Raw genomic sequence first — 27844 nt, forward strand, 5'->3', positions numbered from 1 at the left:
TGGACCTTCCGCATATTCCTACCCTTGCCTTTCTCGTGAGCTACATAAGCGACACTAGAGGTCATGCGGTTCTACTAAAAAGTAGCCTGTGTTGCAAGACGCTGCTCTTCACGAAGTAATTCCCCAAAGCACACATCCAAAGAGGGAGGAGGATCACGATTCATCAAATTGGAGCGAGTTGCCTCAAATTCCAGCTGTAACTTCATTAGAAATTGATCTCTCTTGCTCTGTTCATGAACCTCCTTAACAGCAACGAGAGATGCAGCTGGTATCTTAGCATAAATAATGTCAGTAAATTCACCCCACAAGTTCTGAAACCCAGAAAAATAATCTTGTATGGAGAGATCGCCGTAAGTGTAATTGGCGATCTCATATTCCAACTGAAAGCATCTGGCTGTGTGGTCTTAATTGTAAACCTTCTTTAAATACTCCCACATATCTCTTGTAGTCTTGTACGGCCTCAGATTTAGGATAATCAGAGGATTAACAGATCCTAAAATCCATGTCATGACTCTGACATCTTTCACTTTCCACTGAGCCAATTTAGAAAGTTCAGTAGGAGCTGGATCACTTCCATCTATGTGACCCCATAACTCTTTCCCCAGGACAAATAGGCGAAATTGAAATTCCCAAGCAGAATAATTCTTGCTCGTGAAGCGCACACCAAAAGAATCCGAGTTGCTAGTAGACATGGTTCCCGGAACACAATAATAAAGACAGATAATACTAAATCCACCTCACCCCTAGTCCAAAAACAAGCCTACAACCAGCAAGCCCAAAACAAAAGGAGATCGAAATGAGAGTTTCCGGCAAGAACTGGACACGCCAACAACCACTAATCACCACAAAATGAGAGTTTCCAACAAGAAAGAAACTTCCTACCCTCAACAGAAACCGCCGAACAACAGTTTATAACCCACCAGAATTGTCTATACCTTCCTTTGAAGGTATCGACAACCTAGGAGACAAACAGATTAGTCCCAACCCAACCCAGAAATCTCAGAACAGGTAATAGAAATCTCTGTTACCAATTTGATGCAGGACAATTAACCGCTTGCTCTAAAAGCTCGAACTGTTAGAGTATGATGAATTAATCCTTTTATCTCATAGCCCAGGCCCTACATCTCATGGGTTAGGACCTCGGTCGAACCCCCTTCGTGGGCCCCAAATAGCATGGGCCGCCCACCCCGAGTGTGTCCTTACATCTCACGGGTTACCCTACTCGAGCCCGGTGTGAAATGCGCATTAATCACCCCTGGTAAGGAGTTTCGAACACGAGACCTCCCCCGTGGCCCCAAATCGCATGGGTCACCCACCCCAAGTGTGCCCCTGCATCCAACAGGCGACCCCACTTGAGCCCGGTGTGAAGATACCCCTGCATTAATCACCCCCGGTGAGGAGTCTTGAACACGAGACCTCCCGCTTTGATACCATGTAAATATTTTGGATTGAATGTCCTCATTGTGAGGTTCCTCTGTTTATATAGAAACTCTAGGCTAATTACAGGGTTGAATTGCAGCCATTAACATCAATCTAGGCTAACAAATAAGGAAACAATATCTGTACAAGATATATACAATCAATAACTGTTCAAGATATATACAATCATGCCATAAATAGATGACCTAATTATGGCTAAATATATGCTGTCCCGATTGACACAATCATGCCATAATTAGATGACCTAATTATGGCTAAATATATGCTGTCCCAATTGACATCATAAACATTCTTAACTTTATAATATTCCTCCTCCATAAGAACTCTATGTGGGTCCACGAATCCCGGAGGTGGCCCTGCATCATCGGCCTCATTCTCGGATTGAGGCTCTGTATAAGGAGTGACCCAATATGTTGATGGGCGTAAATTCTGCTTTGGTCCCCCCCAATCATCCTGTGCTTCGTTGTGTATCACCTCACTTGGTGTTACAGGTGATGATACCTTTCCTACCCTCGTAATTTCCATCACCTCACTAGGTGTTATGGGTTCAGCCCTTGCCTCTGCCTCTGCCTCTTGTGTGGGTACATTGATGCGGACATCAGTGGTGCACCCTTTAGAGTGTACCGGAGGAGGAGGCGTTGCTGACAGAGTGCCGGAGCGAAGGAATTGATGTGGATGGATGTTGGGTCCATCGGACCCATTTTTTGACATGCTACGAGTGCAGGAGCAGCATGACCGCACCCTGACCATAGATCCATGGGTCGGATTTCACACCCTACCACACGGGTGTTTTAGTTTTAAGCGTTTTTGTTCTTTTTTCTTATTTTAGGGGCTTTATTGCACTTTCTTTAATTTTTTGTCTTTTTTTGTTATTTTTCTTGTTTTCAGGGGCTTTAGTGCACTTTTACTTTTTCCATAGCTTATATATACGTTGTGAGAACCTTATTTTCATTATTATTGAATGAATATAAATTCGTATTTTTCTTCCTCTATATTCAAGAGATTATGGTTTTAGGATTGGCCCTTGAGTGTTGAGGATTGTACCCCGATTTCAGGTTTTCCTTCTTTCTAGATCTTCTCCTTTTGATGACAAAAGGACCCGTACTTTCTTAATCTCGAATCCTTCATTCTTCACCCCTTTCGTTCCTCTCTGAATACCCCCTTTCTAGTTCGAACGGAAAAGAGGGATGGTCAGTCAGTAGAATCAGATCCAAACTTGACCGTGGACTGACTTATGTTAGATTTGGGATATCCTCATATCCATAGGTCTTCCCTTTTTACTGTTTACGCGATTGTATGCTAAGGGGCATGATCCTGACGGAATGACTTCATCTTTGTGTTGAAATTTACTTAATCCCTTTGATTGGAAACGGTTAGTTGATTTGTGTATTTACTTAAATATTCTTTAACCTGATTATACATGCATCGAGGATTAGGTCATCACATCTCCCTGCATCATACATCCCCCACCTCTTCCACATGTGCGGGGAGGTCTCTCGCCTGTGCCTCATGTGCGGGTACTTCTCCCGCCTCTGCCACATGTGTAGGGAGGTCCCCTGCCCCTGCCTCCTGTGCGGGTGCTTCTCCTACCTCTGCCACATGTGTGGGGAGGTCCCTCGCCTTTGCCACATTTGCGGGGAGGTCCCCTGCCTTTGCCTCCTATGTGGGTACTTCTCCTGCCTCTGTCACGTTTGCGGGGAGGTCCCCTGCCTTTGCCTCCTGTGCGGGTACTTCTCTCGCTTCTGCCAGTTCTCCGTCTCTGTAGCCTTTCTGGGTACGTCCCCCGCATCTTCCACATGTGGGGGAACGTCGCCCGCCTCTTCCTGTGCGGGTACATCCCCAATCTCTTCTAGATATGCGGGGAGTACCCCCGCCTGTTCCAATTGTGTGGGTTTGACTCCGCTGCCTTCAGGTGTGCGGGTACGTCCTTTGCTTCCTTTAGATGAGCGAGTGTGTCACCTGCCTCTTCGGGTAGGATCATCGCATCACTTAAGTTTGCGGGTAGTAGGTGGCCGCCTCTTCCACATGTCTGTGTATGTCTCCTAGCTCATCAATGTGTGTGGATATGTCCATCACACATTCTATGGGACTCGGATAGTCCAGATCCTCCTGTTGCGTCCCTTGAACCTCAACCTGTAGTTAAAATATCGCATTAGATTTGTATTATTGATAACAACGTATTGTAAGGTACTACATTAGAGTTGCACAATAAACCATTTGTTGAATTTATTACCTTAATAGCATTCAACTCGCCTCTCAACTCCTTGATCTCTTCAGTTGTTGTTTTTCTCAACTCATTTATCTCTTTGGATGTCGTTTTCCTTAACGCTTTCATGTCTTCCACCAGCTCATGTTCCCTCAACTTCTTGACGTCCTTAGCTATCGTCCTAATCCTTTGCCACTGCATCTTTATTGAGTCATTCATTTACTTAGGTTCTCAAATAGTCTAGAAGCTACATCTTGGAACATATTTGCAGTCTCCACCTTGATATGCAATCTACACCTTGAGATCTTCAGCAGTCTTTACAAGTTGAGGGCAGCCAGAATCTATATCAACCTCCCCTGCGTCATCTCTTGGCATATGCTTCCCTAGGATTTTTTGTTTCGATGACCCTATCTCCTTCACACCAATTTCCTCCCTCCTCCTTCACAAATTCATTCTCTAACTCCATCCCCATCTCATCCTCCTTCCCAATCTCCTCCTTACCGAATTCCTTTCCTTCCTCATTCTTCCCTCCCTCATTCCCCTTCCCCATACCCTTGTCTCTCTCATTCTTCCTTGTCTCTTTCTCCTTCCTCATGTCTTTCCTCATGGATTTCTTCTCAACATTCACTCGTCCTCCACTACCAGTACCTTCTAAAGAATATGAGACATGCAAAGTTAAGAGTAATATGTATTGATATTCCTCTCAGATCTATGCAAGCAAAAACTAACTCATTGCTATATCTCTAATGATGTCTATCTTCAGCTCCTTCGGAGTGGGACTATGCTCATCTGCAATATTCACATGCAAGAGCTTGTATGATGGAGTAATGTACATTTATCACTTTTGTTAACCTCAACAATAGATTAACCTAAGAATGTTACTTATTAGCTTTTTACCGAAGACCTTATGTAACACATCTTGCTTCGCAACTTTGAAGCATGTCCAGTTAAGTATTCATGGACATCGTGAGGATCCGTTTCTTTTCACCCAACCATTAGGTCCAGAGAGTTCAGGGATCTGCTCAAGTGTCCATATCTGTTTTTCAAAATACATAACATGCATTAATAAATTCTAACAATTACAAAATAAGAAAATATGATCCACAAATAGTATCTAACAATTTCAAAATAAAGGTCATATGAGAGAATAACACATACCATTACGGCAAAGGCATGCCTGCAGTTGTTGTATTGCTGGGGAAGGCTATGTTTTATTGCTTTATTAAGCTGGATTTGCACTAGCGTAGACATATCGCCAATTTACAGTTCGTCCTCATTAATCGCTCGGGCATCAACCAAAGAGCGAAAGAGACTGAAAAAGATCCGTATCCGATTCTTCTGGTCTTGCTGCGTCAGCTACCGTTTGTAGGAGGCTTTCGCCTATAAACCTCAGTAGTAACAAAGGAAGGAAGCAAGACCTAGCTGGAGGAGATGAGTCTTCTTCTACCGAAAGAGCTCAAACATCGACTCCACAAAAGAACGACTGGGAAAGTCTAAGGCCGAGTCATCTTGTTTCTACGGAATATGCCCCAAAAAACGTCATATAGAAAGGATCATAGTTTTGTTACATGACCGTGAACATTCCATTCTTATGGAAGGAGAATGGCCGCCCTATTAGTAAGCATATCGAGGCGCAGGTATGAAACACATTTGGCCATTTGAAATGCATTTTTCTTAAAGCAAGCAAGAATCTCCACAGTCATAGAAAGTGAATCACTAATTCATACGGCGGAGTTCTCTGGTCATATATGATAAATCAGTTGAGTAAAGCTTTGTTTGGGAGGATGGGTGTGACTAACTCCCCTCCGTTTTTTTTGGGGGGGGGGGGGGTCATGTAAGCAAGGGATGTGAGGCTTCGCCGACTGAGAATATAGCCCTCGACGATTGAGGGGGCTAGGAATAAGTTAAAGAGTATAAGTATAAAAAGCAGCTAAGCAAGCAAGAGATGTGAGGCTTCGCCGATTGAGAACACCAATGTTATAAAAACTCTAATAGAACTCTAAGTAGAAATCATTAAGTAGAGTTTACCTCGTTGGGAGCGAACAGAGTCATAGCTCACCCCCATAGTCCAAAAAGGAAGGGGGTGAGCATAAGACAGAGTGAGTGAGCAACCCAATGTAAAGAACCAGAGCAAAGGGCTTCCCGGGAGGAGAAGCCCGAGCGGGAGTTCGTTCTTGCTCTGTCTTTGAAATATTTGTAACTCACATCCTCCATTGATACCTATTAAAATCTTTCAAAGAATTTACTAACTCTATATATTCTGCCACACATAAATTCTTAGAGGGTGATCCTATGAGAAGATTTTGAACACACATGAGGATTGCCAACTTCACTGCATCTTCATGTTGATGTCCCTATAAGCGAAAGAAAAGCTTGTAGTGAATCTTTTTTCCTAACTCATCCTTCGGGGAAATACTTCGGGCCAATTCCGTCCCCTTTCCCCTTCCTATCTTTCAGGGGGCTATCTTTTCCAAACTCGACCCTCATAATCAATGCAAAGTCCATTTTAGTGAAAAATACAATTGTCCCCTGTAAATTGAATCGGAGGTCACCAATGTGCCTTTGCAATAGACTGTGTATTACTTGACCTTCAGATTTAAATTTCTCTTATTCAAAATCCAACAAATAACTGAAGCAGGTACTTCTAAACATATCTTTTCGAACACTGTCCTTGTTAAAATCTTGTCCCACATGCTTTAGAAACTGAATTGTCCACTTTGGCATACATCTGGCAGTCTTGTTGTGCAAGGAAGGAGCATTTTTTGAAACTTTTGACACTACAAAACATGGAAGAAAAATTAATAACATCACAAAGAAATAATATTAGAGGACAATGAATTAAAATAAATAAGACTTCACTTATAGGTCTCGGTTCACGGTTCTCACTTGCCCTTGCAGGGGTCTTGGTTCTCACTTTGAAGAATACTGTAAGGGTCTCGGTTCGCGGTTTTCACCTTCAATATTGCACTTAGGGTCTCGGTTCACGGATGCCATTCCATCAAGGGTCTCGGTTCTCTATTGCCATTGCTGTCTTGGTTCTCGGGTTTCAGTTCGCGGTTGCCCTTTTGTGTAAGGGTCTCGATTCTCATTTGCCATTCCTGTAAGGGTCTCGGTTCGCAGTTCACTTTCTTCTAAGGGTCTCAATTCTTGATAGGAGATCCATCTCACGCAATTGAAACCCTAACACCCTGGAACTAAAACCCCATACCCTAACAAAGGCCCTCAAGGTGAGACCCCCACAATCCTTAGAACCACAAACTTCATCTTTCACATTATAAAAGAAGTGCATTCTCTTACTCGTTATGCCTCCAGAGCTGTCGGAGCACCGATGGCTGAATCATCTTCAACGAAGAGAATTCAGCCTGACGGGAGAGTAACTCTGTGTTTCTGACCGACGAGATTTCTTCGGGAGATTAAATTGTCTTCTCGCCTCTTCCACTTTGAGAAGTCGGACCCGGATCGAAGAGATCTCTTAGGGAAGAGGAATCTTCGACGGAGAAATTGTCTGGAGTTCATCGAAAGACGAAGAGGAACGAGAATGAAGGTCCAATAGCCTTCTGAAGCTTTTTGGGGGGTGGGGCCTCCATTGTTTTTCTTTTCATCACTGTTTGTGGGTTCCATTATGAGCTCCTACTCCAATCAACGCTGTACATCCTATTCTTGATATAAAATTAGGGCATGGCACAAAGTATCAGCAAGATCCAACTTAGGGGTGGACCACACTTAACGAAAGGAAGGGGCAATGTAATTTGGATTGCTAGCCTGTGTGGGCCAGTGGACATTTCTTCTAGGGCTAATAATTTGGACTTCCACTCAATTGGACACGTGCGGTAGATTTAGCAGCACAGATGGCCCATGCAGTGGAACTAATTGAAGTTTCAATGGTGTGGATTTCACACATGTTGGACCATTGAATATAGCCCCTGCAACTGCCGTAATAGGCATTGGAAGTAGTGTAGGGGCATTTTCGTTTGAAAAATATGCCCGTTAACGTCAGAGGTCTAAAAAATACATTTCAAAAGCATGCCTAATTACATAATTATGGCATACTAGAGGTCTATTTTGTTAATAAACCCAAAATAATTTAAAAATATATTTTAAAAATGCATTGTACATTGTAGGACCAATTTGGCTTTTGAATGTATTCGTTGTGTTTTCATATACATGGCTTCTGTGATTTAAATTATCTGAACTGATTTTGAGTATAGTTACATCACTTTCGTTAGATAGTGCATAGTTTAGGACCTTATATAAAGGAAACTTATTGGGTGTACTTGCTTTTTGTGGTCTTTTGAGTTCTAAGTATGTATTAATGTCTTTGTTAACATCCCCTGAAGTTTCATTGAAAAATTTGATCAATTTCCCAAAGTTTTCTAAAATCGGCAATAGATCATGTGATGCATGCATTTCCCATGCAATGTCCAATTGGTTTTTGTATCCCAAGGGTGCGATACATGCATTGATACCTATATTGAAAACAAAGATCATAGATTTGCATCAAGCTCAATGAGAGTATCTATGGTTTTATTACTATCAGATGCTCATGGTTGAAAAGATTAGATGCATACTTAAATCGAGACAAAAGATATCCAAAAGGTAAGCCTACAAGAAGGTAATGAAGAATTCTAAGATTTTTCATCTCAAATTGTCGTTGAAGTTGCTTCTTAACCTCTTGAATACAAACATGGTCTTTCCCTGTAATGATCATGTCATCCGCATACAATATCAATGTAATTGGAATGAGATGGCTCAAATCTAGATTTCTCTAATTTAGTTCTTCAATCTTGAGCTCTAAGATCATTTTTAATTGAAAACCAGGCAAATCCAATTTTGGGAGAAGCTGAAACGATGTTCACAAGAAGTGCATGTCGTTTGCCACTGCCTGCAATGTCCTTGGCTGTCATAGAAATAGTTTCCATCTTGCCATCCTTTTGAGCATGAGATTGTAAGTGTTATGATGCAGGGGCATGTGATGGCTTAACCCTAGATGCATGTATAATCAGGTTGAAGAGATTTAAATAATAAAATTAATCAATTAACTGTTTTCAATAAAGGGAATTAAGCAAATCTCAACATAGAGATGAAATCATTCTGTCAGAATCATGCTCCTGAGCATAAAATCACATAAACAGTAAAAAGGGGGGACCTAGGGATATGAAAATATCCTAGATCTAGCATAAGCCAGTCCAAGTTAAGTTTGGATTCGATTCTCTGGACTAGCCATCCCTCTTTTCCGTTCAAACCAAAAAGGAATATCCAGAGAGGAATGAAAGAGAAGAAGAAGAGATTGGTTCAAGATGAAAGAGAGCATGGATTCTAGGGCATCAAAGAAAGAAGACAATCGATTCTTATATTTTCCCGTACGTCAAAGATATAGAAAGAAGGAAAATATGAAACTGGGGTGGAATCCTCAACACCAAAGGGCCAATTCGAAAATCCTAATCTCTTTGGTAAAAGAGGAAGAAAGCATACAAATTCTCATTCATTCCATCATAAAATAGGGTTTCTCACAGTGTATATATAAGCCACAGAAAAGCAAAAAGTGCACTAAAGCCCCTGAAAACAAGGAAAAGAACAAAAAGACGCCTAAAACTAAGACACCCCGCGCGACGGGGTGTGAAATCCACCCCATGGGCTTGTGGTTAGGGTACAATCATGTTGCTCCTGCACTTGTAGGCGTTAGAAAATGAGTCCGAAGGACCTGACATCCATCCACATCAACTCCACTCCGGTACTCAGTCGGCGATGCCTCCTCCTTTGGTACACTCTAAAGGGTGCACCATTGATGTCCGCATCATGTTACCTTGTTAGAGAACCTGCAATATTGCATAGAATGATCGTCCTTCCATTGACGACCAAGTAGGAGAAGCTTTCCTTCAGGCAACAACCATCAATGCTGAACCATTTCAAAACCTAATATTCTTTTCCAAGAGTATTTTGGTGTTCTGAAATTCGCCACTTGTGCAAGTGCCATCGGGCTCAAATCAAGAAGAGAAATATGCTCAAAATCATAGGTCTTGGATCTAACTGGTACCTCTCTTTGCATGAAGGAAAAACTAACTAGAAACTCTAAGCTTTGATTACATGTAAATAGAGAAAAAGCTTTCCCTTTCCCGAAATGCTTAATATGTGTATTATTAATCAAAACATCATTAAAAAGTTCTTTACAATGAAAAAAAATGAAAAAAATAAATGTCCATTATAACCTTTAGGGTGGCGGACTACTAACCAAGACTACCCATTACCCCCTTGGTACTCACTATTTCCTGCTGCTATAGAAAGTCCATAGACTCCTTTTACCCAAAGACTCTTTAGCCCAAACATCTGCTTAGGAGTTAGCTACTCTACTAACATGCCTAAAGTATCCTGGGAGGATGAGGGCAAGGCCTCAATCTCATTATTGTAGAACTACACTTCTATGGAATGATGCCTTCGTCAGAAACTCACGCGATTGCATTCCTCGAGTCACCTTCTACCATTAAATACTCGGAGAAAGTATTACGAGTGAGATTTAAGCCAACTTGATAGCCTCGAGCTGAGCCAGTTAGAGTCACCCACATCAACAAGCTTGGAGAACATTAGCTTAACAGTACCTTTACCACTAATGTTACCTTTACCACCTCTCACAAAACTGATTCCTGATATCCTCAGGCTATCCATGGAGAACCCGTCAATGTTCAATTTCAATCAACTGCTCAAATGGAAGTCCACACATTGATCTTTTTTAGGCTTCTTTTATCTCAAAGAACAAGACTCCAATTCCTCCTTACTCTTCAGCTCCTTGTCTAAAAAATTAGCCTTTTACCTTTAAAGAAAGTCACATGATTGAGCCTTTGTTCACAGCATGGCACGGGGCTGGGAGTGGGAGTAAAAGGAAAAATCCATGGCACCTTTTCTTGCTGGCGGGTCTTTGGTTAGTTTGAAATGAGCGTAATGACTAATGATACATGCTTTCGTAATTGTCATCGGTTCCCAGACACACCTTTAGGCCAAGTTGGATGTGACTGCGGGGCATGGGCTCTAAAGCAGTTATCTAGAGTTTTGCTTCTTTTGCTTCTTTTTGGCTTTCCTTTTTGTAATCTCTAGGTGTAGATTTCTCGTCTTTGTCTAGCTTTTTTAATAAAATTGCCTTGCTTTTCAAAAAATAGACTAATAAACAGAACTTGAAGATGTATGAAATCTGGATAATGATGTCTCCTCCCTCAGTTCAATTTAGGATTGTGCATACTTGATGCATATGCATTGTCGATGTTTACAAAAAATGGAACTTTATGGCTCATAGATTTCTCCTTATCTTAGTCTTGCTCATCTTTATAAAAAAAGTACCAACGAAAAGAACCCAATGGCTGCAGATTTTTGGAAGGCTTATTGAACGTCTCCCTCAAATTGTACTCTCAGTCCCTATCTGAGCTCCACTCTGCTATTGAGCATTCTGAATCTTCTTTCTCAAGCAAGCTTAACCATTTGAGGCCTCCAGACATAAAGGTTGATCGGGGAAGAAAATCTGAGTGCACTTCACCAAACAAGAAGAGAAAATGTACAAGGAACTCGACAGCCCCAGAAAAGTCAGATCTTAATGGAAAGTTACGGCAGCCTACCATTTTGGACGCACTGAAAAGAGCAGGAGCTGTCATAAGCCAAGAAGGGCCAAATGAGGGCTCTTCAGGATTCTCAAGAGCAGGAGCTGTCATAAGCCAAGAAGGACCAAATGAAGGTTCTTCAGGATTCTCGACTAAGGAGAAGGCATCACAGTCTGGAGAACAGCACAAATTTGAATCTAATGAGCAAGGGCTTGTAGAAATATCTGCAGTTCCTAAGGTTCTGGATGCACAAAGATTCAAGTTCAGGCCTCTCCTGGTTGACTGTTTGTCCATTTTATCCTTTTCACAGGTAATAGTTTGCTTGCTATAACTCTCAGAGTAAATTTTATACCTTGTACCGTACCAACAATAGAGTTTGCAAACCAAGCCAGTCAGCCTGGACTTGCCTGATTCAACCAGACAAGGTCATTCACTTGCTGACTGGGTTGTGAAACCAGGCCTGTCCTGACTGAGGTATTAAAAAACTGTTTTGTTACACATCACGGGCTGTAACGGCCGTTATGGAAAAACACCCCGTAATAGCCCGTTATGGGGCCGATACATTTTTTTCGTTTTTTTTTTTTTTAAAAATGGCCGTAACGGCCTTTAAGGCCCATATCGTAACGATGATGATGGTGGACTCGTTATTGAATACCCTGGTCCTAATGTGGACTCATCTCACATGTGGCAATGTGGAATGCATGTCTGGTGTCTACGCTGTTCATCAGGAAGGCCCTGCTACATGGCCTACTCCAAAAATCATGTCGGTCCATCCATCAGGAATGCCCTACATGGTAGGAAAATAGGCAGCTAAAAATGGACGAGGGTCTACATTCAGCTTAAATGTGTGGCGCACCCGATGAGGGGATCACCTGACTTCTGAGCCATGTGCGGTAGGCCCCTCCTAATGAATTGCTAGGATCTATGTTGGGGTGGAGTCCTTGGTGAATCCTGTTCACATTTCTCTTCTTTTGTGCTCACTTCTCCACCTATGTTAATTATTCATAACTGGGCATGTTCTGGTACAACATAGCATTGCAAATATTTGATCTCAAAAGTATATTTACTGCCACAGATTCCTTGTCTTATATCTGATGTCATCCAATTTGTCGCACAACTCGGTCAGCAAGGAATTTAAAATGGGCAACTGGGGTATTGAAGCATCAAAACCCGATATTCAGCTTCATTAGCATAATAATCTGAATTTTCTGATGATCTTCATAATCAATGATAAAAGGATTACCTAAAACTCAGTTTAGCTTTTGGGAATTAGATGTTTCTAAATCAATGTTACCTAAAACACAAAACCCCTTATGTTTCCCATTCTAGATTGAGCGTTTCGTATTATGGGTTATTTGTGATCCAGATCACTATTTTTGGTGACCCAAAATTATGGCTCTTTATTCTTACTGTTGATTAAGTTAATGAAACTTTCTATTTACAATGTAGAGATATATACTTTTATTTATTTTAGTTATAATATAACACTAAGCATGTGGGGTCTATAACAATAACATTCATCATTTCATATATAAACTGCAATCTGAGTTCATACTTCATATATAAAACTACATTGCATGCGCGCCGTGTGTATTGGAGTGACACACATGATCCTACCCCTAGTGTACGGCATGTTGGAGGAGGTAATGTAGCACATACCTGTACCTGTTCCACGTACCAAAGCGACCCCATAATCCTGGTAACCTTGCTCTAAATTTCTCTTTGATCAGCAACAAAGACTGGTAAACTGTGGACTTGTTCAATGTTTGGGTTACTTCTTGCTCTTTCTGAGCAATGGTACTGAATTAGTGATGTTTTTTTAGCTGGAATTTCAGGAAGCATGCAGATTTTACAAGTTCTTGAATTTTGCTTCAAGTTGGTATAATGGCATATGCGATCTGTTGGAGCATTAATTTTTTTGTTAATTTTCAAAAATTTTGCCTATAAAAAGGCACTTCGCCCTCCTCCATTTGCAACATAACATCCTAAAACACTCTCTTGCTCTCATACATCATTCTAAAGCCCTCCTTCTCTCTTAGTCTTTTCTTTACTATTTAAGATCAAGTCAATGACTCAAGAAGCAAGAAGTTAGAAAAATCAAGGATTCAATCACTCTATGCTATTCACTCACTCACTCACTCTCTCTCTCATCTCTTCTATAATTCTATTATCTTTTTATTCTTATTTTTAATCTCCATTCTAAGAATCTAATCTCTTATTCAAAAATTTGTAATTTCTTATCTTTATTCTAAGTTTCTAACTTGTGTTTGTGTGATCTATTGTTCTTGATTTCTTTTTAGAATTATCATTTATTAAGATTCAAGAATCTAGACTCAAGAGTAAGACTCAACTCAAGAAGAGACTCTCAATTATCAACAACTCAAGAGTCAACTCAATAGTCAAGTCTCAACTCTCAAGTGGCAATCACACACTCAAGTCTCCCAACAAAGTCTTCTATTTTGTTTCATACTTTCATTGTAATTTGTAGACTTGTAGTTTCTTCTATCTACTTTGTACTTTGTAGTTTCTAGATTTTAGACTTCTAGTTTATTTCAACTTTCAACTTTCAAGTTTCTAGTTTATTTCAAGTTTGAAGTTTCTAGTTTAATTATTTTTAATTTCTTGTTTATTTATAGTTTGTAGTTTCTAGGATTCAAGATTCAAGACTCAAGAGTGTGATCATTTTCAAAGTCGAAGAATCAAGAGTTAAGATTCACTTTCAAGACTTTCAAGATTCAACAACAATTTTCAACTTCCAACTTCCAAGGACTCAAGAGTCACAAGACTCTTTCTCTCTCTTATAATTGTATTTGTAACTCCACAACCATACTAGTGACACTCTCCATCCCTCTCTCTCTTTCTTATAATTGCATTTGTAACTCCACAACCATACTAGTGACACTCTCCCTCCCTCCCTCCCTCTCTCTCTTTCTCTCTTTTAGTATTTTAAACTATTTACTTTTTTTAGTACTTAGTAGTTAGCTCTTGCCTGTTCCTACTAATTTAGTTTAGTACTTACTACTTGGACTAATAGATTCTAGTCTAAATTCTAAATATCTAATACACACTTATAGTCTCATACACATACTACGGTCAACTACTCTATTATACTAGGCTACTATGTAGTGTCATCATGCCTTCTTCTCAATCTTCCACTTTGAAGCCAAAGTCAAATCCAGTTGGAAGTACTGGAACTATTGAAGTGTCGGTGAAAAGTCCCAAGTAGTGTGTGACTATGTGGGTTCATAAGTTTCGGTGGTATTGGCTAGCATAAACAACACCCTGGGCACGCATCAGGAGCAAATGTAAGAGCATGTTCCAATGTTTCTACGGAGATCCATACGAAATCATGCAACACATGGATACACATTCTCGGAAAAGACAACCAAACGGTTATGCAAAAAGAATTTATGGAGAGAAGCTTATGAGGATATCAATGTAGTAGATTTGGATGAATCTACACCATCTACATCCATGGGGCAATCTAGATCGACCGCCAAAAGAGCTCGTGGGTATGGGCTTATGGATAGGCGATGTAGACCACATCTGGAAGATGTGGTTGACCAAAGGGGTAGGGGACCCACCCAAACCACTTTTAAAAACCGGTATAAGAAGAATGATAGAAAAACAATGATTCGGTACATTGCGAATTGGTTGTACCAAGCTGGTGTAGCTTTTAACATCGTGAACATGAAGAGTTTTAAAGTTATGGTTGAAGCTATAGGTTAATTTGGACCTGTCTTGAAGCTCCCTTCCTATCATGAAGTGAGGGAGAGTTGCCTAAAAAAGGTGGAGTTTATTAGAAACTTTATCTCCAAATATAAGAAAGTTTGAAAATATGTGGTTGTTCGTTAATGACTGATATATCCGGTCAGACATTGATAAACTTCCTTGTAAATTGTCCAACTGGGACAATGTTTTGTAAAGTTCGTCGATGCATCGGCCTATTCCCACACGGCCGATTATTTATTTAAATGATTAGATAATGTAGTTGAAGAGGTGGGAGATGAATATGTTGTCTAAGTTATCACGGACAACACAACTAATTATGCAACTGATAGTCTCCAACTTATGGAGAAGAGGCGACATTTATTTTGGATACTATGCGCGACACATTGTGTCAATTTAATGTTAGAAGATATAGGTAGGTTATATCTTAAAGTAATTGCTAGGGCTAAGAGAATCACAATTTTTATGTACAAGCATGCCATTCTTCTCAATCACATGAGAAACTACCTTGGGTGCAACTTACTTCGTCTAGCGGTCACCCAATTCGTAACAACATTCTTAACACTACAAAGATTACATTCAAAGAAAGCTGAACTTAGGTCCTTTGTAGTGTCGGCTGATTGTAATAATGGGCCATGATTAAAGAAGGCCGAAGGAAAGTTAGTCCAACAAATAATTCTTTCCGCCCAAATTTGGGCTTAAGTGGTAAATGACTTAAAATCATCTAAACCTTTAGTAATAGTGCTGTGATTGGTGAACGATGATGAAAAGCTACTCATGGGCTATATCTATGGTGTGATGGAGATGGCTAGAAACAAAATAATGGAACACTTCAACCATAAGGAACGTGATTACCAACCCATTCTAAATATTATAGATGTTAGATGGGTAGCAAAATGACATCCCCTTTGTATTCAACCGTCTACATCCTTAATCCGGCCGTATTCTTTGCGTCCGCAAATTGGACTACGGCAGCCGCGTTTCATATGGTTGGATTTATAAACATTTTAAAAAGAATGGTTCCAGACAAAGAAGAACATGATAAAATTTTTCGGGAGTTGGACCTCTACCTGAAGAGTACAAGGATTGGTCAAGAGAGATTGTTATTAGGCATAGAAGTATGAAATTGTTGAGTAAGTATGCAATTTATTCTATGAAGTTCTACAACTAACAATGTAAGCAGTTTAAACGAGAAAGTGTCTAACTTAAACTTATTTACACAATTGACTGGTGGTCTATGCATGAAGTTGACCCGACTAGGAGGAATTTGGTACTACAGAAGCTGGCCATGAGAATTCTTGGCCTTACGCGTTCTTCGAGCAGTTGCGAGCGCAACTGGAGTACATTCAAGTCGGTAAGTTTTAGAAATTACAACTAAAAGTTCTATAATGTACTTCTACGTTCAAATATCAATGCTAAATTTCTAAAGTTACATATTCTAAATGTTAATGGCATACAAATTCACATGAAAAAAAGAAATCGCCTTGAACAAAAGAAACTCAACGACCTGGTCTTCGTTTAGTATAACCAGAAGCTGCGAGAAAGATTCCAGGCTAGGCGACAAAAGCCCAAATTCTATGATACTATCAACCTAGGTGATTTGGAGGCAGACGGTGAGTGGCTTATAGAGACAGAGGATCCAATCTTTGCCGGCGAGTCCCTTACATGGGCCCAAGTTGAAGACGCCGCTTATGGATTGTGGATTGACACCTGATGAAGGTTCTCAATCTCAACGACGGAGAAGAGGAGCTGTAGGGGTGAGCAGTAGCACGAAGCCTATGCCTAGCAGTTAAGGAGAAGACGACGACGATATTGAGATTGAAGAAGTATAAGATGCTCGACCATTAGATGTGGATGAGCAACTTGTGCGGACAGATGATGAAGAAACAAAAGAAGATGAAGTGTACGTTGAAGAAGGAGATGACTTTGACGATGACTCTGACGATGGTGATGGTGGTAATGTGCCACAATGGGAGATGGAACAATGTATATAGTTAGTGGAATAGTAGTTTGTGCTTTGTAAATTTTGTTTTTCAATAAAGTATTGAGCTTTTACTTTTTATTAACAAGTAGTTGTTAATTTTTAGTCGTTAATAACTTAGATAGTATACGTAATATACTTACTAATATTCACAAATTAGTTTGAAAATTAATGGGAGTAGTGAAGTCTTTATGAGAAAAAAAACAAAATTTTCCCAAAATTTCCTTTTTTTTTTCTGATTTTTTTTTTTTTCATTTTTTTAAAAAAATTTTCAAAAAAAAAAGAAAAGAAAAACACTGTGCGATCGCATACAATCGCTTTAGTGATTTGACAACATTGGTATTGATGTCTTTTTTAACAATCCCTGAAGTTTCATTTAAAATTTTGACCGATTTCTCAATGTTTCCCATGTTTCCCAACGACAGCGATACATTACGTAATAAAACTGATATATCCCATGTGATAACTGATATGTATCCGTGCCCCAAGGGTACTATACATCACGTAATAATGACAGAAAACATTGCTGAGGAGATTGCCTTTCTCAAGCTAAAATGTTTCAATACTGTACCTGAAGTATATTTTAACCTTGTGCATATAGTTCGGTCTACCAAGTTAAAACTCGTGAGCTTCTGACCTTGTTTGATGCAAGATACATAGATAATGGGACTATCATGACTACTGAAGCACTCTTAAGGTTAATACTTTTTGGTTTTAAATTTTTATTGCAGAGTGAAAATTCTTGTTGTTCAGATCCTGCAGCTGAGGTACAGCCATTATTTCTCACGAAAATTGCAGCAGATGATTTCTTGCTTTTTGAACATGTTTACTCGACTTTGCAGTCTGATTCCCAGTTTCTGTTCTAGCTACCCCTTCATCTGTACCTTCTCCGTGATTTTCACTACAAGCTGGATTACTTGAATCCTCCAAGCAAACAATTTCCAGCTGCATGCACAATTACTTGCAAAGCTCCACCAGGTCTTGGCAGGATGACAACTATTGAGATTTTGGGCAAGATTAGACCAATATTTCCATACCTGAAGAAACACTTAGATAGTGCAATTTGTATCCTTGAGGAAGGTAAGTCGTTATTGCTGTATCTATCAGTTGAGTCTGGGTCACTGCTTCTAATGCGATGCAAATACAAATTACATGTCTTAACCTAAGTGGCACTATAGGCCCCGAAACTTGCGAAGACCACTGGAACATTCAATCTGCTTCTGCTGGGAACCCAGATATACCCCACTTGGTGGTTTCAAAATCTTCAGTGGCTGCTACCGTGTTTGTAGAAATCCTTTGTTGCTTTGGCAAGGTAAATTTGCGTAACTTTTCTCCTTCAGATCCACCAACGCATTATTTTGAACTCTCTTTATCTCCTGGGTGCAGATGGCAAACCTTCCAGATCTATGCAGTCAGATGAATTTACCAATCCTGATGGATTTGCTTGTAGCCTTCCAGCCAGGCAGAATACCAGATGATATTTTTAAAGGCATCCAGCCATCTCCTTTACCTGGAAACACAGACTACTTGTATTGTGCTGCTTATTCGTTCCTTGAGGATGTCTTGGATAAAGGTAGTGTCTCCTGTCTGTTTCCTACCAAGATTTTTGGAGATAACCCTGATTCATTATAGAAGTCACTTATGGCATTTCTATACATCTCTATTCCATGCAGCGTGTTCATTCTCATTTTTGCTGGCATCAGAAGCTCTAGTTAGCCTAGAATCAGTTATAAACTCAATCCAGATATTCCTTGATAAGATGCTGGAAGGAAACGGGAAGAATATGAAAACGGGATTTGCCCAGGGGGTCCTGCCTTTTCTGAGAAACAGGCTTGGAAATTCTGCACGCAAGCTGTTAGCACATGACTGGGATTCTGCAAATCATGAGAGTGGCTCAAAGAGCAAAGTATATATCTTTATTATTTTTTGAGTCCTTTTGACTTCTCTCCAATTTAAAGTGGAAAATAATATTGGTATTTATCTTGTTTACCCTATCCGATCAATTCTCTTTTTCTTCATTTTTTTTTGAGAGGCCTTTTCTTCTTCATTTTCTTTTCCAGGGAGAAATAATACAGAGGACGCTACACATTTACCTGAAAAATAACGAATCCACTTCTGATCTTCTAGATGAGCTTGCTTGCTCGATCTTGCCTCAGGTGCATATCTCTGTGATAAAAGCTTTCTCATGGTGATGAGTCCAAAAGTCTCATTAATATGGATTCTTGTTTGCATTCTTTATCTTTGCAAAACTGTTTTTAAATTGGACAAGACAATGATGAACTCTGCTCATTTACATAATAAACATCTTAGTCATAGAATGATCAAAAGTTCTATTTTGTTTAAGGTTCCTTCTGGCAAAACTAAAACCACACAAGAACAAGATGTTCTTCACGGCTTTCCAACATTATGCCCTGCAATGCTAATTGTCTGGTACCGTGTACTGGTAAGGGGTCCTTATTGTCTCTTCGCACTACTCGTTTGTCTTTTCTTATGGAGATGCTTACAGAGGCTTTTTGTATGCACAGCATGAAGAGAACCTTGCTATTTTGAACAAGTTGGTGGGTTCTGGTTCCTATCTGTTACCTTCTCGAATATCTTCATAGATGAACAATCTTGAAAGGCATTTACGGAGCTCTTATCATTTTGTTTTCATCCTGTTTAGATTAAAGAAGTGGGTCTGTTGGAGAAGTCCAGAGCTGATGTTCAACCTGAAGCTGTTAAAAGAGTGTTGATAAAACTACGCCAGTCGGTGAATGTGGTTGTATCTCTTGTCAACATGTGCAAGACTCATGACAAGGTGGTACTATAATTCTCTCTCTCTCTCTCTCTCTCTCTCTCTCTCTCTCTCGCGTATCTCTAGTTGACATGTGCAAGACTCATGACAAGTTGGTACTATAACACACTCTCTTGTATCTCTAGTCAACATGTGCAAGACTCATGACAAGGTGGTACTATAACACACTCTCTTGTATCTCTAGTCAACATGTGCAAGACTCATGACAAGGTGGTACTCTCTCTCTAATGCGCGCACAGTTGATGTGTATGAATCATCCTGTTTATAAATGCCTCGTTATCCTTAGATCAATCATTAGTCTCTCTCTCTCTCTCTCTCTCTCTCTCTCTCTCTCTCTCTCTCTCGCATGCGTGTGCAGTAGATATGTATGAGGCATCCTGTTTATAAATGCCTCATAACCCTTAGATCAATCACTACTCTCTCTCTCTCTCTCTCTCTCTCATCATGAAACCTTCAATCCCTAAAGGATTCTTTGACTTCACTACAAAACCTAGGAATGTGGTGAATATCAGGGAATATAGGCCAAACAGCCATGTGTGTGTGTTTGCAAGATCCTTGCCAAATTGACGGTTTGCAATATGAGGTTGTGTCAAATACGTGCATGATTTTAGTTTTGACAGGATGATTCTTCACCAGTTGAGTAGCGCTGTCTTATTGTGAAAAGCCATCCTCAGCCAGGTTCCAGTGGTGTTTCTTGGTTGGTTGTCTTCTATGGAATGGCCTTGTAGGTAATTAATTCCATTTCCTTGCTAACCTGCCTCTTGCAGTCTTTCTCAAGCTTCCATGATACAAGACCATTTTAATACTTTTGTCATGGCGGAGAGACTCGAGAGAGTTCCTCGCATGAAAATGCTGACTACCATCTCACTTACAGGTGGAAAGTGATCATTTCAGTTGCATTGTATGTGAAAAATAGGATGTTAAAACTCCATGGAGACAGGAGACACATTCGATGAAAATGAATTTAATTTTCTTAGGGTCCCTGGAAAGGCTTCGATTCATAAAAATATAATTTCAGTTGCTAATGACCTTGTGAACTGAAAGCTTTTTGTTACTGAAGTTGTGCTTCCGGAGATGCTTCCAATGTATTCTTTGTATTTTTGTGAATTGACATGTCTTTTGTTCTATTTTTGATTCAATATCTTTACAAGTTTTACTGCTCGAAATAAAAATAAAAGAGAAATGCTCACGTGTTACATAGTACAGGTCGCTGTGCATGCCATGGCAGTGAAGTATGGTGGGAAGTTTGTTGATTCTTTCCTAAAAGGTAGATTTATTGTGCCTATCTTGGTTCATATTCTATCTGAAAACGTTTTATGTGCTGAATATTGATATTTTCTCCAGCTTTTGGCTTCCTTCAAACCCACTTTCGTGCACACAATGACATCATACTTCAAGTGGTAAGATGCTCTTTAGCTTCTGCTGGTTAGTGATGATTTGTTCGCTTCAAACAAGCAAATGCATACCTCCTGCTGTTGTAAATTTTCACAGGTCAAAGAGCTTCAGAAGGCAACAAGAATCATACAGACCCTCTGTTCTGAGGCCAAGGTTAGCTCCGTCAATCAAATCCTGCTCCCTTGATTAAAATTTCAATTTTTTTAATGCAAAACACTGCTTGGTTTTCTCAAGGGGTCGAAGCGGACAATGATCACCTGCAAGATCCCAGCTACAAAGAGGTCTATGGAACGCTTCTTGTTTCACGTTAAGGCTCTCCTTCACAACACATCAAATGGGGAAACTTTTTGGATGGGTGCGTTATATCTTAAACAGCTTACTGTTTTTGAATAGATTGGTATGTTCAATGCCATGTGACATGTCTGTTATTGGAACTTGTGCAAGGCGCATGCATACAAGGCATGAATTAGGGTTTTTCTCCTAATAGTCATGGTGTTGTGTCTGACAATTAAATTTCTTAGAATGTGTTCTTTTTGAATTGATGAAATTCCACAAGAGTTGCCCATGGTTTTGTCTGTACTTTTCTACCTGATCAGACTCTATTCCAAGTTCCAACTACACTAACCGTTCATCTTATTCTGGCAGGCAATCTAAAACACAAGGACCTACTTGGGCAGGTGGTGAGCTCCCAAGTATATGCCAATGGAGATGATGGAGCCAATGAAGAGGCAGATAATCACATGGAAGCTGATGATGAGCAATGAATGGTTAGTAGTTGCCAAGGGTATGGAGAAACTGAATGAAGTGCTGGGTTCAATTCAAGTTGAAATCCAATCAAGAAGTTTGACTACTGATTGAACCTCAAAAATGCACAGTAGCTAATGAGCTTCCACCAGTTTCTGTCTCGGAAAAAAATCTAGCTACTCTTACATTTGTGTTAACAAAGTTGGGTTCCACCAAAACCACACACCCTTTTAAAGGCCCACTTCTTCCTGTATGGCAGGCTACTGCAAGAATGATTACATGTGCAGCTTCATTGTAAATACTATGCTGTTTTCAGTGTGATAAATATCATTGAGATTTTGAAACTCTCGTGATAATATTGGGAAAAATACACAAAGGGAATACAGTAAGGGATCGTTTGGGAGCTTGTAAATGGAGAGAAATGGAATCCATTTCACATTTACACTCAAATCAAGTGTAAATGTAATCCTCAATTGTGTTTGGTAGCTTGTAAATGACATGCACTGGAATCCAAATATTCTGTTTGGATGCCTGTATTTTGGTGTAATTGGAATGCATTGGAATTCTTCAATATATTCCCAGGAACCTGAATTTGATTAACTAAATCAGCTTTACTATCCCAAATTAGTGTAGTACATATGTGATATTTGACATAATGATTGTAAGAAGGCCATTGAAATATATACTTGGTGAAAAAAATGAGGAAATTCTGAGTCTTAGGTGAGCCATAAACGTAAGGATCATAAAAAAACAACTTGCCAACATTTTTAAACCGTCCATTTAGATGGCCAACATTTGGATAGTTTGGATCATTATATACGTGTGATTTTAGTGATGCAGCCGATAATTGGATTGTTTTAGAGTATCATCAGCATGCCACGTGTACCACAGATTAGGAGTGTAGACATCTTTATTTACTTGTGTGACTCACCAAGGGAGCCGAAAAAGGCATTTCACACTAACAACACTAAAATTTCTCTTCTTCCTCAAGATTTAAAATCAGCCTCATTTACTCCCAATTCCATTGACTAACATTTACTCCCATTCATTTACACTTCTGACTCCATTTACTCCCATCCAAATGACCCCTAAATGATATCATTGCAAGATTTTAAAAGATATCAGCAAAGTTTTAAAATATCACCCTTTTTTTTTTTTTTTTTTTTTTTTTCAACTAGGTTTTCCTGATAATTTCCTTGGAAAAACCTCAGAATTTTGAAAAATCTCCTGAAAAATTTCTGGGCCAAGAAATTGCTGCTATAACCGTTTTGTTAGTATCATCACTGGTCAAGGAGTATTGCACCATTGAACTGTTTTTTTCTTTCTACTAGCCATTGTGAATTGAGATCAATTGAGCTTGAGTGCTGTATCCTTGGAGCTCCATTTTTACAAAATGCGGGCTTCGCGCTTAACTCATCTTTCCTCACCCTAAAATAGAAGAGAAATCAAAGGCCATTATACCCAATTCACATATTCTGGTTTCCAAGTAACAAGGCAGCAGAAGCATAGCATACAACACTCACCAAACTAAAGCTTCCAAGTCATTGCTTGTTGGGCAGCTGAATCAAGAGAGAAAATTGCTGAATTCATATGTTTTCTTCTGTGAAAGGAACCCCAGAAGATAATGGTTTATTGAAAAGTAGAGGAAAACCAATCAACCTATTTAGCAATGGGTTCTGCCCAAGTTTCTCAATCATGGTTTTCCACAACACAGTCATACATCAAGAAAATGGAGGAAATTAAAGGGAAGATGGATAATGCATTCGACGTAGTAGCTTAAAGCCCTCTCAAGTCACAATCTCCATTTTTTACAGACTAGGGAAAAAAAAAGTACAAGGAAAGGGGAAAAACACCCATTTCTTTGGAGAGAAGATAACAAAACCAAATAAGATCTCAAAAGCATGCGACGGTACTACTACATTGTAAACTACGATAGTAGCAGCAGCAGACGGTCAATCAAACGATCTTGGTGGTGGAAGTTGCAGCTATGGCGGCAGAAGAATCGGAATCCGAATGTGGGTGTTGCTGGTCTTGATTGAGAGGGGCACGGATAGAATCGTCGTTGTCATCAGGATCGTAGTTGGGATCGAGGGATCGATCGATGGCTTCCCTTCCCTTTTCCAGGCAGGGCTTGCATGCAATCTCGATGGTGATCCAACCCAGAGCCAATGCAACGATGGCTATTATAGCACTGGTGAGAGCGGCCATCTCTCTCTCTCTCTCTCTCTCTCTCTCTGATTCCTTTCTTGTTGGAGCTGAGATGCCTGCCGTCTGCAAAACCCTTTTGATTGGCTGTTGGAAAGTTGAAAACTGGTCTCGGAGGATGGATTGCTTCTCCGTCCCTCACCCAGACGCTGTTTGCGTATTAATTCAGTACACTATAGTGTACTGAGTGAACTCTGTGGGGCCCACTGTGGATGTATGTGTCTTATCCACGCCGTCCATCCGTTTTTGCAGCTCATTTTAGGGCATGGGCCCAAAATTTAAGCATATTCAAAGCTCAAGTGGACCACACCATGGGAAACAGTGGTGAAAATGACGTACACTGTTGAAACCTTCATAGGGCTTACAGTGAAGTTTATTTGTCATCCAAGCTGTTCATAAGGTCACACAGACGTGGATGTGGAGGGAAAAATATCAGATTGATCTAAAACTTCTGTGGTCCCTCAAGAAGTTTTCAACGGTAACTGTTCAATTCACACGGTTTCCGTTGGTGTGGTCCACTTGAGCTTTGGATGTACTTCAATTTTGGGCTCTTGCCATAAAATAATCTTTTAAAACATATGGACGAAGTGGATAAGAGATATACATCACGGTGGACCCCACAGAGTTCACTCAGTACACAATCCGCGTCCTCTCCTATAGATCCACGTCTGGACTCTTATGTTAGTTCAGCACCATTTAAAAAGTGGTGGTGACTTTTCAACCGTTCATATACGACATAGTTGTACGGAAATCAAGACCGTTCAAATTGCTGACCCAACCGTGGATGGAGCATAAGCGGAATATTGCACTGAGAAAATAATATTAACCATCTCGTATTTACATTTGAATTTGAACTACTCATTGTTTTAGTTTTAACCACACCCATTTAATGTTCCTTGATTGGATAGGATTGGTTTGTCAGTTTGGCTTTATAGATGCTCCATGACAATGGGAATCACAATTTTTGGATGGTCTGGATCGTGTTAGATCTGCGCCACGTGTGAGGAGAATGAGTCTCTACCATTTTAAAAATTGTGGTAACTGACACAGTAGTTACGCCGATCGAGGGAAATGAGTTTTTCCAACCGCATGCCTCACTTTTAAGCCGCCGTCCTCTCTCTCGCACTCCGGGCTTACTTTACCAAACTATGACCGGACGCATCTTTACCGGACCGAAATGCCCGTGCCTTATCATAAAGTTTCTGAAAGCTGCCGTAACCACGGTTATAATGTAATTTACCGAGCCTAATATGAAATTCACCGAGCCTAACTTAAAATTCACTAAGCCGATATGAAATTGACCTTAGCCTAATGTGAAATTGAACGACCCTACCACAAAATTCGCCGAGCCTAACTAGAAATTGACTGAGTCTAAAATGCAATGCACCGAGCCTAACTTGAAACTCACCGAGCCTACCATGAAATTCACCGAGCCTAACTTGAAATTCACCGAGCCTAACATACAATGCACCAAGCCTAACTTGAAATTCACCAAGCCTAACGTGAAATTGAACGACCTACCATGAAATTCACCAAGCTTAACATGAAATTGATCGAGCCTATCTTCAAATTCACCGGGCTTAACTTGAAATTGAGTGAGCCTAACATGAAATTCAACGAGGCAAACATCAATTTCATGTGAAGCTCGGTGAATTTCATGTGAAGCTCGGTCAATTTCAAGTTTAGCTCGGTCAATTTCAAGTTAGGCTCAGTGAATTTTATGTGAAGCTCAATGAATTTCACTCACTTTGCGGTTAAGTTCACTCACTTTCCGATCAAGTTCACTCATTTCGCGGTGAATTTCACTCACTTCGCGGTCAATTTCACTCACTTCGTAATTAAGTTCAATCACTTCGCGGTGAATTTCAATCACTTCGCGGTGAATTTCAGTCACTTCACGACCAAGTTCACTCACTTGGCAGTGAATTTCACTCCTCGATCAAGTTCACTCACTTTGCGGTCAATTTTACTTACTTCGCGGTCAATTTCAATCATTTCGCGGTTAATTTCAGTCACTTCACGGTCAAATTCAACGAGCCTAACGTGAAATTCAACGAGCTTAACATGAAATTCACCGAGCCGAACATGAAATTCACAATATTAACATCTTTTATAGTGATTAACTACATGGGTTTAAAGTTTTCAAGTTTGAGTTGAGAAGAATGTTAGGGCAGCCTAATCGAACTAAAACTTAATATTTATAGTAAAAACGAAAATAAAATAGGCTTTCGGCCATTGATATGATGGAATCTCGCAAATCTGCCAAGTTGGTTGGGTTAATCAGTTTCTCCTACCCCAAAATTATATATGATATGTTGAAAAACTCATTTCGGTTTACAACATACGACTGATTTAAGGTTGGATAGACAGGGAGCAAGTCGGGGTCGACCTCGACTGGACCCTGTTAACCCCAATTGTTTGGTAGACAGATGGGGTCGACTGGGTCCAGTCGATCTGTCCAACCTTAAATCAATCGTATGTTGCAAATTGGAATGAGTTTTTTGACATATCATATATGATTTTGGGGTAGGAGAAGCTGATTTAGCCAACCAACCTAATAGATTTGTGAGATTCCATCATATTGATGGCCAAAAGCCTATTTAATTTTCGTTTTTACTATAAATATTAAGTTTTAGTTCGATTAGGCTTCCCCGATATTCTTCTCAACTCAAACTTAAAAACTTTAAACCCATGTAGTTAATCACTATAGAAGATGTTAATATTCTGAATTTCATGTTCAACTCAGTGAATTTTATGTTAGGCTCATTGAATTTCACGTTAGGCTCGTTGAATTTCACATTAGGCTCGTTGAATTTCATATTAGGCTCATTGAATTTCACGTTAGGCTCGTTGAATTTGACCATGAAGTAAGTGAAATTGACCTAGCCTAACTTGAAATTGACCGAGCCTAACATGCAAGATAATGGGGGTCTAGCTCTTCCCGTCAAGCGCAAATGTGTCACCTGTGGCATGAAAGATAATGGGGAGCTCCTCAGTAATCATATATGATATGTCGAAAAACTCATTCTGGTTTGCAACATACAACTGTTTTAAGGTTGGACATGTATCTAGTCGGGGTCGACCTCAACTGGACCCGGTCAACCCTATCTTGCTGCCTAACAACTAACTACATGAAATTCAACGAGCCTCAAAGGAAATTGAGCGAGGCTAACATGAAATTCAACGAGGCAAACATCAATTTCATGTGAAGCTCGGTGAATTTCATTTGAAGCTCGGTCAATTTCAAGTTTAGCTAGGTCAATTTCAAGTTAGGCTCAGTGAATTTCATGTGAAGCTCTGTGAATTTCACTCACTTCTCGGTCAAGTTCACTCACTTCTCAGTCAATTTCACTCACTTTTTGGTCAAGTTCACTCACTTTTCACTAATTTTACGGTGAATTTCACTCACTTTGCGGTCAAGTTCACTCACTTCTCATTCAAGTTCACTCACTTCGCGGTGAATTTCACTCAATTTGTGGTCGATTTCACTTACTTTGCGGTGAATTTCACTCACTTCGCTGTCAAGTTTACTCACTTCGTGGTGAATTTCACTCACTTCGCGGTTAAGTTCACTCATTTCTTGGTCAATTTCACTCACTTCGCAATGAATTTCACTCACTTTGTTGTCAATTTCACTCACTTCTTGGTTAATTTCACTCACTTCGTGGTTAAGTTCACTCACTTCGCGGTGAACTTCACTAACTTCACGATGAAGTTCAATTACTTTGCGGTGAATTTCAGTCACTTTACGGTCAAGCTCACTCACTTCG

At 40.0% G+C, this 27844-nt stretch overlaps 2 protein-coding genes across 4 annotated transcripts in view; one reads left to right on the forward strand and one right to left on the reverse strand.

Annotated features, from left to right (window-relative positions):
* Positions 1–22444, forward strand: part of LOC131242659 (uncharacterized) — a 58296-nt gene extending 35852 nt beyond the window's left edge. For 2 of the 3 annotated variants that reach the window (XM_058241442.1, XM_058241461.1), the window contains exons 17-31: positions 10999–11536; positions 17668–17703; positions 17803–18016; positions 18115–18248; positions 18323–18509; positions 18610–18842; positions 18997–19092; positions 19281–19379; positions 19462–19494; positions 19599–19733; positions 20937–20997; positions 21075–21130; positions 21222–21278; positions 21360–21480; positions 21771–22444. In XM_058241442.1, coding sequence (XP_058097425.1) covers positions 10999–11536; positions 17668–17703; positions 17803–18016; positions 18115–18248; positions 18323–18509; positions 18610–18842; positions 18997–19092; positions 19281–19379; positions 19462–19494; positions 19599–19733; positions 20937–20997; positions 21075–21130; positions 21222–21278; positions 21360–21480; positions 21771–21889 — 2119 coding nt within the window. In that variant the 3' untranslated portion in view covers positions 21890–22444. The remainder of the gene's footprint in view (positions 1–10998; positions 11537–17667; positions 17704–17802; positions 18017–18114; positions 18249–18322; positions 18510–18609; positions 18843–18996; positions 19093–19280; positions 19380–19461; positions 19495–19598; positions 19734–20936; positions 20998–21074; positions 21131–21221; positions 21279–21359; positions 21481–21770) is intronic. The other variant, XM_058241451.1, reaches the window with a different exon arrangement.
* Positions 22445–23446: 1002 nt separating this feature from the next.
* Positions 23447–24172, reverse strand: LOC131242673 (outer envelope membrane protein 7). The gene has a single exon (XM_058241472.1). The coding sequence runs from the start codon at positions 24075–24077 to the stop codon at positions 23826–23828; it is 252 nt and encodes an 83-aa protein (XP_058097455.1). The 5' UTR covers positions 24078–24172; the 3' UTR covers positions 23447–23825.
* Between the last annotated feature and the right edge of the window lie 3672 nt (positions 24173–27844).

Source organism: Magnolia sinica, chromosome 1 (assembly GCF_029962835.1).
Source record: "Magnolia sinica isolate HGM2019 chromosome 1, MsV1, whole genome shotgun sequence".
NCBI lineage: Eukaryota > Viridiplantae > Streptophyta > Magnoliopsida > Magnoliales > Magnoliaceae > Magnolia > Magnolia sinica.